At 27.3% G+C, this 10,279-nt stretch overlaps 1 protein-coding gene across 6 annotated transcripts in view; it reads right to left on the reverse strand.

Moving 5' to 3' along the window:
• The window catches only part of LOC127285450 (uncharacterized), a 34,475-nt gene extending 24,933 nt beyond the window's left edge, over positions 1–9,542 (reverse strand). The window contains exons 1-4 of one of the 6 annotated variants that reach the window (XM_051311468.1): positions 9,517–9,542; positions 5,756–5,886; positions 335–583; positions 49–179 (exon numbers count right to left, since the gene is read on the reverse strand). In XM_051311468.1, coding sequence (XP_051167425.1) covers positions 49–179; positions 335–583; positions 5,756–5,799 — 424 coding nt within the window. In that variant the 5' untranslated portion in view covers positions 5,800–5,886; positions 9,517–9,542. The other 5 variants (XM_051311469.1, XM_051311466.1, XM_051311465.1 and 2 more) reach the window with 5 other exon arrangements.
• Positions 9,543–10,279: the final 737 nt, after the last annotated feature.

The raw sequence follows: 10,279 nt of genomic DNA on the forward strand, positions 1-10,279 counted from the left end.
ATTAAACGGGAAACGGTTCTTTTTTCCTTTATAGTAGCAGGAAATTACCATTTATGGTCCAGGCACGACGGATACTGTATTTGAGGATATCAAGAGGCGACAGAGAATTCTCCCTTCCGGCAGTGTGCTTCACGATCGAGTTCTCAAATGTCCATTCGCCAGTGTCCGCGTGCAATTTTCTGCAAAACAAAAAAAAAATCATAAATTCTAAATTGTAGGGATTTTATTTTTTTTTAACTATACGGAATAAATGGCTTAATGAATATTGAAATATATATTACATGCACTTATTTTCTAAGTGGTGATAAAATTTAATGATGATATCTAAACTTACGCAAGTTTATGACATACTGCACACAGCCAATCGATACCGATTGTTCCCTTATTGTTCTCGTTGACGTTTTGTATTTCTCGACATTGTCTACATACTCGATGTTTACAACGTGGACACACGGCGCCGGTATTGTAAAATCTACCAAACGATACTCCACATCTGGCGCACTTACGGCCCTGATAAAAATTTTCCCCCGAAGCCTTGAATGCGCCACGTCGTCTCAAATACTGAAAATCGGTTTTCAATTTTCTGCAAACAAAAAACATGTAAATTAATTCCCTTTTTCGTCTACTATTAGAAAAGATAATTGAAATTAATTATAATTTAATTAATATTATAAAAAGAAAAAAACTTCTTCAGAGTAATTAAAAATTCATTCAGTTAATTATTTTTCTCTTATATTATTTGAATATTTATTATGTTCGAATAATGCCTCTTTAAAAATAGTATTCATTGTAATAAATAATTGTCGATTTTCAGTATTGGAACCTGAATTTAAAATGAAATATATGTATTATAGTGTATTGTTCCTAAACTATTAAAAGAGGTCAAAAAGTGGGCAGTAAAACGAAGGTAAAACACGACTAACATTAATCGTGTGAAGGGAGGGGAATTAAAGATCTTTCTCCAATGCTGACTTGGAGCTGTGCTTAGAACCACATTTAAGATGCAAATTTCTCATATACCTAATTGAAAATCAAATATTCACTTTCTGGAGGAGTAAAGACCTTTGATAAGTTTAATTCATCTATAATTATTAATATAAAATGAATATTTCCAACTTTTTCATAATACGTCTTCTCGAATATTTTTATTCATGTAATGCAATAAAAAATAAAAATGTTAAAATCTTTTAGGTCTAATTCGAGTTACCCAAAATTACAGTTGCTTTATTTAAATACAATTTTTTTTTTTTTTTTTTGAAAAACTCGAAGATTTTAAAAATTGATAATTTTTTTTTGTTTCGTAAATTATATATCATTGTTAAAATATTGTGAATTTATGAAAACTTTCATTGTTATTGTCCAAATAGTCGTCATTATATTATTTATTTTTCTAAATTACTAATTTTAAAAATCTGTAACTCTTTTTACTATCCAATTATTATTATTATTATTATTATTATTATATTATGCCTCTCACTTAAATCAATTTTAATGAATTAATTTTCTGAATTAACTGCAAGCAATCAATTTTAAAGTAATCCCACAAGGATGTTGATTGTAGTTTTTTTTTTCTTCAATTAAAAAAATTCCACTCAACACCTAGAAAACATTGTATAACTTTCAGTTAAAAACAATAACCAAGAATGAAAATTATTTTGCAAAATATTTGCAAATATTTATATATATATGTATCTCATCACATGCACTATCGTCTCCTCAACAAAAGATTCGAGTATACGAGTAAAAGTTCCAGGCAAAAGGTAATTGTAAACGATGCAAAGAGATCGTTGTATAAGATCCTGCTTTCTTCCTAAACTTCTACCGAGACGCGAAAATCCGAATCACATATAATTATTGGAAATCAAATTAATTCACACACAAAGTTGTTATAAATAAACAACAATAAATGATGATCATTAATCGAGAGTTTTTGTATGAAAACAAGCAAACAAACCTTAAACTTTCAGTTACTTGAAGAAAAGAAAGAAACTAAACCAGAGATAAATATTTATGATTTTCGATAATAATATATATATATAGGCAAAGAAACGGTACGATCTGCGGGACGTGGTACCAATCTTGTACTGAGAGCTCCTCTCGATCTCTTGTTCCTTGATTCGCTCGTTCCTCCGGTTCGGTTTAGTACGACTAGCGGGGGCGTTCCATGACTCAAACACTTCAAGGTATTATCGAGGTATAGTAGCGTAGGTACATATTCCAGTATTTTCTGTTTCCGAACTATACTCTCCTTCTCTTTCACTTACTCTCATAAGATTGTATGTTTTTTCTTTCTTCCGCAACATATACATTTATATGTACCTCCACTTCTGTCACCTTTTATACCTCTTGTCTATAATTACAAAATAGTTAGTTGCGTAATATATCGTGCACAATAATATATATATATTGGCTCATTAAGCCACATGCATGCGCGTAATATAATGCTTCGCTAAACGAAACTCTTTAGTCGCGTTTCTTGCACTTAAGACAGTAAAATGAAGAAACAAAAGTAAAATTTAAATAAACGAAATTTGGAATATAAAAATGGTACGAATTATAATTATTCATTTTGTTCTTGCAATTAAGAAACAAAATTGAATTGAATGAAGAAAAAATTTTTTTTAATTTAAAAAAACCTACTTTCGCATAGTAAGTTCTCAATTTTACAATGTTTTCTAGTCATTTCAACGTGAAAATTTTATGGTAAAAGTGTAAAACATTATTGAATTAATAACAAAGTTTCACAAGCAGAACATAAACAATTTTGCACTACTTTAACATTGTGTGCTAGTTTAAGCGCTATATTAAAATCCCATTTAAGATTAATGCCGCGCCCTTCAAAAACCAATTAACCATTTTTTTTTTTCATAAAACTATTTTATTAGATTGCAATTTGTTTTTAGCGGGGAATTTTTTTTGCGGAATTTTTCTATATAAAATATTTTTACAATTCAATTTCCAAATCTTAGTTAATTAAATTTTTAAATTTCATTTGAATTTAAATTAAATTTCTAACTTTCATTTAGAAAAATCTCATTATTAATTAATTAATAAAAAAAAAATGGAATCTTTTATATATCAATAGATATTTCAAGACAATAAGTGTCAATTTTTAAAGTGAAAATTAAATGATCGAACAAAACTTGACAATTATTACCATTATATTAGTTTGAATTCTTGACACGTAATGACATATCTATCAATCTAACACCTGTCAATTAAATCTACTTGTATTTAATTATTTAAAAAAAAATCTTTTTATACCTTTAACATATATATAGATAAATAAATAATAAATTTTAATGATACATAATTTTGAATCTCTGAAATGGAGAAATATTCTTGTCAAAATTTCATCAATTTTAAAGTAAATTATCGAAAATAGAAATTAACATTACATGTGACAATGACTTTTGAAAACGCGAACACAAAGTATTTTCACCATTAAATATTTATCAATCGATTATTCTTCCTACGCTCTTTTAAATTATTAATCAAAACTGGTTTCACTGATGTGACAATTCTAGTTCCTTACATTCTCTATATATGTATTTATAAAGTTATTCTTAATGTGGGAAGAAAGTAAAAGAAGAAAATAATTGAAATTCAATTTTTCCTTATGAAAAATAAGGAAATTTTTCAGAAAAATTAAAAAAATATACTTAAATATTAATTAATAAGAAACAAATTTAATCCACAGGAAGAGTAAAAAAAAATGTTATTGCTCGTTAATGTCTTGATGAAAGAATAGAATAATTTTTTAAAATGAAAAACATTTCATTGTGAATTGAATTAAACGATCTAAAGTACCCGGAACGCTATATCGCTAACACGCAAAGGTGATTGTTGATGGAGACTCCAGAGGAAGGAGAAAGCGAGAGGAAAAGACCGAAAAGCTATACGGATCATTATCGTTTTATGCCTCCATATTCAAACCAAGAATACAATACGATGAAGACCGTTAATTATATGCAAAATCTCAGATATCATTTTTTTAAAAAAAACTTAACTTTTCCAACTAAACTTCTAAACAACTTTTATTAATTATAAGAAGAATTAAAATTACATTTTTACTACTTTATTAAAAAAAAATATCAAAATAATTTTAATAATTATTTTATATATTTTTTTAAATAAAATTATACATTAATGTTGTTGAAGTAAAAAAAATAATTTCATGAACAAGGAAATTATAGATTTAGAAACAAAGAGTTCAAGAAGATAAACGGATATAAAGAGATGCTGTGTGGAAGTTGATCTCTAATCTACTTTCGAACTTGAGACAGGTTTCGTATTTTTCAATGCATAATCGGGGCCCAGGTTAGGATTCAGATATATACAAGTATCAGTCGCTAGGGCAAGGAATTGCAAACAGACTGTAGTCATGTACCAGTGAAAGAACCGTTATTTAACCTTAAGGTTTAAGGTTTATTTCACCAAGTGCCTCTGGCTAATTCGTAATTGTACGTACCACTTTGTCCATGTTCAATAATATTTAATAAAATCTATTGTAAATAATGATTCAAGTATAATCGAATTGTGTACATAAAATATATATATATATATATATTTAAATTATATAATCCAGTTATTTTTGATTTTCCACCCCTATTTAAAAAAATACAAAAAATTTCCAGGTGTCATTAACTAATTAAGATAAAAAGTTTCATGTATCATTAAAAAAATAAAAAACGAAGTAAATGAAATTAAATTTAAAAATTTTCCACTAAAAGTACAAATAAAAAAAAAAGAATTTTAAAATTAAAACGATAAATACATTTTTAAACTTATAATTTTCAATATAAAAATGAAAAAAAAATTTTTGAAATAAAAATAGAATAAAATGATCTATACTTGATATTTATTCTTGTAAAATCAATCGAATTAAAATGTCCTACTCAAAAGGACTTTATCTACTAATACGCGTCTCATTTTTACTATAACTACTTTATAAGAGCATATTATTTAAGAATTTTACTATTAGAAAAAAAAACTATTGGCGAGAAGAATTAAAAATTAACGACTACATAATTTTCCTGACTATAGACAATTTTCCGGTCCTAATTAAATTTGAAATTATTATTTAATGTATATATGCGAATTATGAACACAAGTGTAGGCTAAGCGCGTCGATTAGTCACATTCACGACGGTCTTTTCTCAATGTCAATGACTGCCTTCCCCCCAGGCTGACCCTCGTGCGAACCAGGTTCGTCTCTTGGCGTCGCAAACTGGCGCTTTCACACGGATGTATGTATAAAATATCCGCGATATATATCTATATATATATTGTAAAATCTAAGCATATATATATATATATATGTGCTTGCATTTTTTTTACATCAAGAAGATTGAAAGACACAAACCGCAAAAGGGAAATAATATAATACTCCGATGCAATTCACGAATATAATATACGTATATCTCGTCCTTAAATGCAAATTATAGTGTCCCCAGGGGCAACTTTCACAAAGTTATAATAATCAATTTTGATATTGTACTTATTAAAGTTTTATAAAAAAAAAAAAAAATTTCAATTACCGATATTGAAATGATATTAGTGTATGAAATGTGGCTACCGAACATGTATCGCAAATGTGAAGCGATTTATGGAATATTTCTGTAAGAAACGCTCGAGATTTTTTTTAGTTACAAAAAATACGATGTAATAAATGATTATATAAAAAAAAAAAAAAAAAAAAAAAAACAATATATAGGGAGAATAAAGATTGAAAAAAAAAATTATATGTATTTACCCCTGTTCTTCCTCGGGAGAGATGCGAACAGCTTCCGTCGACATCTTGGAACGTTAAGAACAAATTTTTAGCCACAAATTCTAGTTTCCCTTTGACTTCTCATGATTTCGTTTTTCTCGATTTTGAGAGACCTGAAAAAGTAAAATTATATTTACTAAAATTTTAAATTCACTCAATAGACATTAAAAAATTTACTCATGGTTACAGAAATTTATTTTTTATACAATTATTCGATCAAAATACTGACAAGTAGATAGATAATAATGTCAATAAAATTGTAAACATATATAAACAACTAAGAGTATCTCAACAATTTTTGAATTATTATAATTGTTTTTCATCGCGATTGATGTTAAATAAAATACAAAACAAAAACAGGTACACATGACACAATTATTGTCTTGAAACCAGGAAGTTATCAAAAGCATGTGTATAACAAAAATTGTAGCCTTTCACTCATATTAACCATGACTCGTAGAGAAGAATTCAATTTAACAATAATAAATCAAAAAAAAAATTTTAACTCACATCTATTTATATAAATATTGAACTGATCTTTAATTAATGATGCTATGAGTTAAATAATTCTCATTATATTGATAATGTTACATATTAATATTATCTAGAAAAATTTAATAAGTAATAAAGTTAGAAAAGTATTTAAAAAAACATTAATATAGAAGGAAATTATTAATTAAAAAAAAAGTTTTAATTAAATTAAAGTTGATTGATATAAAGTGTAGAGCCAGAAGAAAAACTGATTTTATAAAATATTTTTCCATATAAAGACAATTTTACTTTAAATAAAGTATAAGCTATTAAAAATATTTTTAATAAAAAGATTACAAAATTTTGTACAAATTTGCAAAACAATGTTAATAGTAAACAATATAAATAGTAAAAAAAGACTTCAACTAATTCACATTAGTAAAATTCAAATATCAATTAGTAAAAATTCTTTCTAATTTCAATTTATTAAAACGAATTTTTAAAATAAAAAATTATCTTCATTTTTGTTGAGAATGTGATAAAAAATTCCACCTATATAACAAAAAAGACAAAAGACTAAAAAAAATATCAACCAGAACCAGTGACAATATAAATCATAACATAAATATCAATCGGAACAAAAATATTTTTCGCAACCAACAAAACTAGACTGAAATTATTTTTAAAAAAAATTAATATCAAAACGAAACCAAAACAAATATCAACTGCAGGACCAACATAAATAATAATAAGATAAAAATCACGACAGGAAAACTATGATTGAAATTAGCAAAGAAAATCAAATTCTTCTCATTAGAAAAAAAAAACCATTTAAAGTGAATATTTGAAATATTCTTCGATAAACCGTTGGTAATTTCCCTTTCACAAGAATATAATATTAAAAATCCGTTAACCTGACAGGAGTTTGCAGTTATGTATCATATCAAATTCACAAATACCCTAGAAAAAAAAAATTTCATTTCATCCAGTTATTGAAAAAAATATCTCTATTTACCAGAATCTTAATAAAGAAAAAAATATCTCTCTAACCAAAGGCATCTATTAATAAATAAATAATTTCAACTCTGAGAATTTTGCGAGAGAGAGACACGCACGTGTGTAAATCTCTCACGAAGATGTAGTGCAAATTGAGAATATAAGAAAATGGTAAATATTACTGTGTAATATATATATATATAGACAGAGGAGGCGGATTGGTACCTGAAAATGAAGTATATATGTACCAACTCGGTATTATATGCTTGCCTAGATTCCTTTGAGAGAATACGAGCGAGTTTTGCCAGGCAGGAAAGTATTAAAAGAGATAAGTTGTACGTGGTTGATCAGGCAGGCTAGTTGGCGCCAGTCAAGGCTAAAGCGTTCACGACACGGTCAAAAGCCGAGCGCCTCTCTCGAGTCGAATATTCTCTCAGGTGTGTGTGCTGCATGGTCTTGCAGACGACGTTATCCTTTCTCCTCAAGAGATATATCCCCTTCGTTGTTGATTTTTTAAACCCGCGTTTTTAACATAAAACAAACCTCAAATATAACATAACAATATATTTATTTTCTTTCTCTCAAGCAACGACATCGCGCGCGAAGATCATCAACACTTTTCAAGTTTGTCTCTCGTGAGTTACACGGTAGCGCGCTAAACTTCACTATGTGCACCTTCGCGGCTTCGTGGACCAAAAGAACCTCGCCGCACCCCTGCCTGTCGTTCCTGTTCTCTTCCTATTACCATGCACGAGCTTTACCTGCTTCAGTGCCGTCTTTACGCACCATCGGCTGGGTACCGTGAGGCCCAAACTCTTCCTGAAATCTTTGATATTCCATATAAATATTTATTAGAATTAGATATCAATCTATATATTTAATAACACTATTACTCTCTAAATTCTATGAAAGGAGAAATTTTATATTCACATTTCTCTAAAGAAAAAGAGTATGAATTTTCTCCTAAATTTAAATAACCATAATTATCGAGAGGTAAACAACTCGTAAATATAATTTATCATAAAATATCCTGAAATATTCTCCGAAGTATTTGTAAAATAATCCATTGAAATACTGAAAATTAGAAATATGTTTTAAAAATTGATGAAAGTAATTTAAAAATCAAAGGAACTAGTAAATTTATAAAATGAAAAATATAATACAATACTCCGCTACGAGAAAAACACAAGAGTTAAAAAGAAAGAAACGAAAAAAAAGTTGAAAAAATAGAAAACGAGGTAAAGACAAAGATTAAGGTAAAAGCCTCTTAATGACAAATTTTGATTTCAAAACGGATAAGATTATTGAAATTCCACAATCCTAATTATTTTTATATATTTGAAACCAATACTAATTACCCCAACAACTAAATAAATATATATAATTATAATATTCTGCCTACGTTTCAAAATCATACAATAACTGAAATTTTTTTTATTAAACAATGGAATATAAAAAAATTAGATAAAAAGAATACCAAAAATGTGTAAATAATAAACAAATTCAAATATTTATTTACGAAATGTTACTAAAAATTGTTAATTTACCAACTGTAGAAAGAAAATAATGTCACAATTCTAAAAAATCAGAAGAAACAAGTTATAATTTTGTCATTTATAACTCTATTCACACAGCTAATGAACACACTAAAAACCACTATTAATTAGCAATATTTTTCGCATTATTAGAAAACAAATTATACCAATGAAAGATGTTAAAGACGGCACTGAACATAAACCACGTCACATAAAAAGATTTTCTTTTCAAAAAAAAAGAAAAAAAAATTTTTTTTTACCTTAACACTTGAAATATAAAAATACAAAATAATTCCTTTAATAATAATGAAATAATTATATTTTATCACTTGAATTCCACCTGACACACCTTTCCAAAACTGAAAGATCTTCCAAAGGTTGTTTACATTTTTATCAACTTTTCTTTTGTTCATCTATCTCTTGCTCTCTCTTTCTCTCTTTTTCATCCGTCATTCTTTATATATATATATATCAAGTCTCGTCAAGCCACAAATCTATTCTGTTATATACAAAATACAGAAATTCTCTATTGTTATTGAATTTTATTAAATCAAAAAATTTTTTCCAATTATTTTTATAATATTCCTTTTTTTAAAATATCAACAATCACTAACCGAGATCCATACGCATTTATATATATATATATATATATATATATATATAAATAAAATAAAACTGTGAGCAAAAGTTGAAGTTTCTTTGAAAAATTTTGAAAGGAAGGCAAAAGGAGCGAATGTCTACCTGTTGCATGTTTGTCGCGCGACGCTTATACACCTGTCTTTAAGCCTGCGCAGAAAATCCTACAATAAACCTCGGGAATATTCGTCACAATTACCGAACTGTCACGAATCAAGCACGTTTCGAACATGTTCTGACTTCATATAACTTGGTAATGGTAACTTGCTCTAACTTGATCTCAAAGGTCTTTCACAGGGTGACCGCTAAAAAGCAATCAAAAAACAATAAAACAACATTTCCCTGATAATTTACCAACTTTCCCTGTCAAATAATCAGAGTACTTGATTTCTAATTATTTATTTAAATGAATAATCTCCTAAATTAATAACTAATTCAAAAATTGTTTGCTTATTCTATAAGAATTTCTAAAATTTTTGAATAAACAGCAAAATTTATACTGTAACAATTAAATTGCAGAAATTTATTTTATTTAAAAAAAAGAGACTTTTTTTAAAAAGGAAAAAGTATTTTTTTTTCTCGTTTTATGATGTTAAAGATTTTCCTGACTTTTCCCTGAGCAATGAACAGGTCATGTTTCAATAAATAGAAGAAAGAAGAGAGAGATCTTTGGGTTCCAGGTACAAAACCTCGTTGTGTCGCGTTCGCAGGATGTCATGTGGACAGTAGCAATGGGGATTTAAATTATTTATTCAAATCACGTGCCGGATGTTAAAACGTAACCGCGTGAAATGCATTTTGTCGATATTATATATAAAAAATTAAGAGGAAGTTCAATTCATTTATGAGCGAATTTTTGACAAAGTAC

Source organism: Leptopilina boulardi, unplaced genomic scaffold (genome assembly GCF_019393585.1).
Source record: "Leptopilina boulardi isolate dan_hultmark-lab unplaced genomic scaffold, ZJU_Lbou_2.1 LbouV2_333, whole genome shotgun sequence".
Lineage (NCBI taxonomy): Eukaryota > Metazoa > Arthropoda > Insecta > Hymenoptera > Figitidae > Leptopilina > Leptopilina boulardi.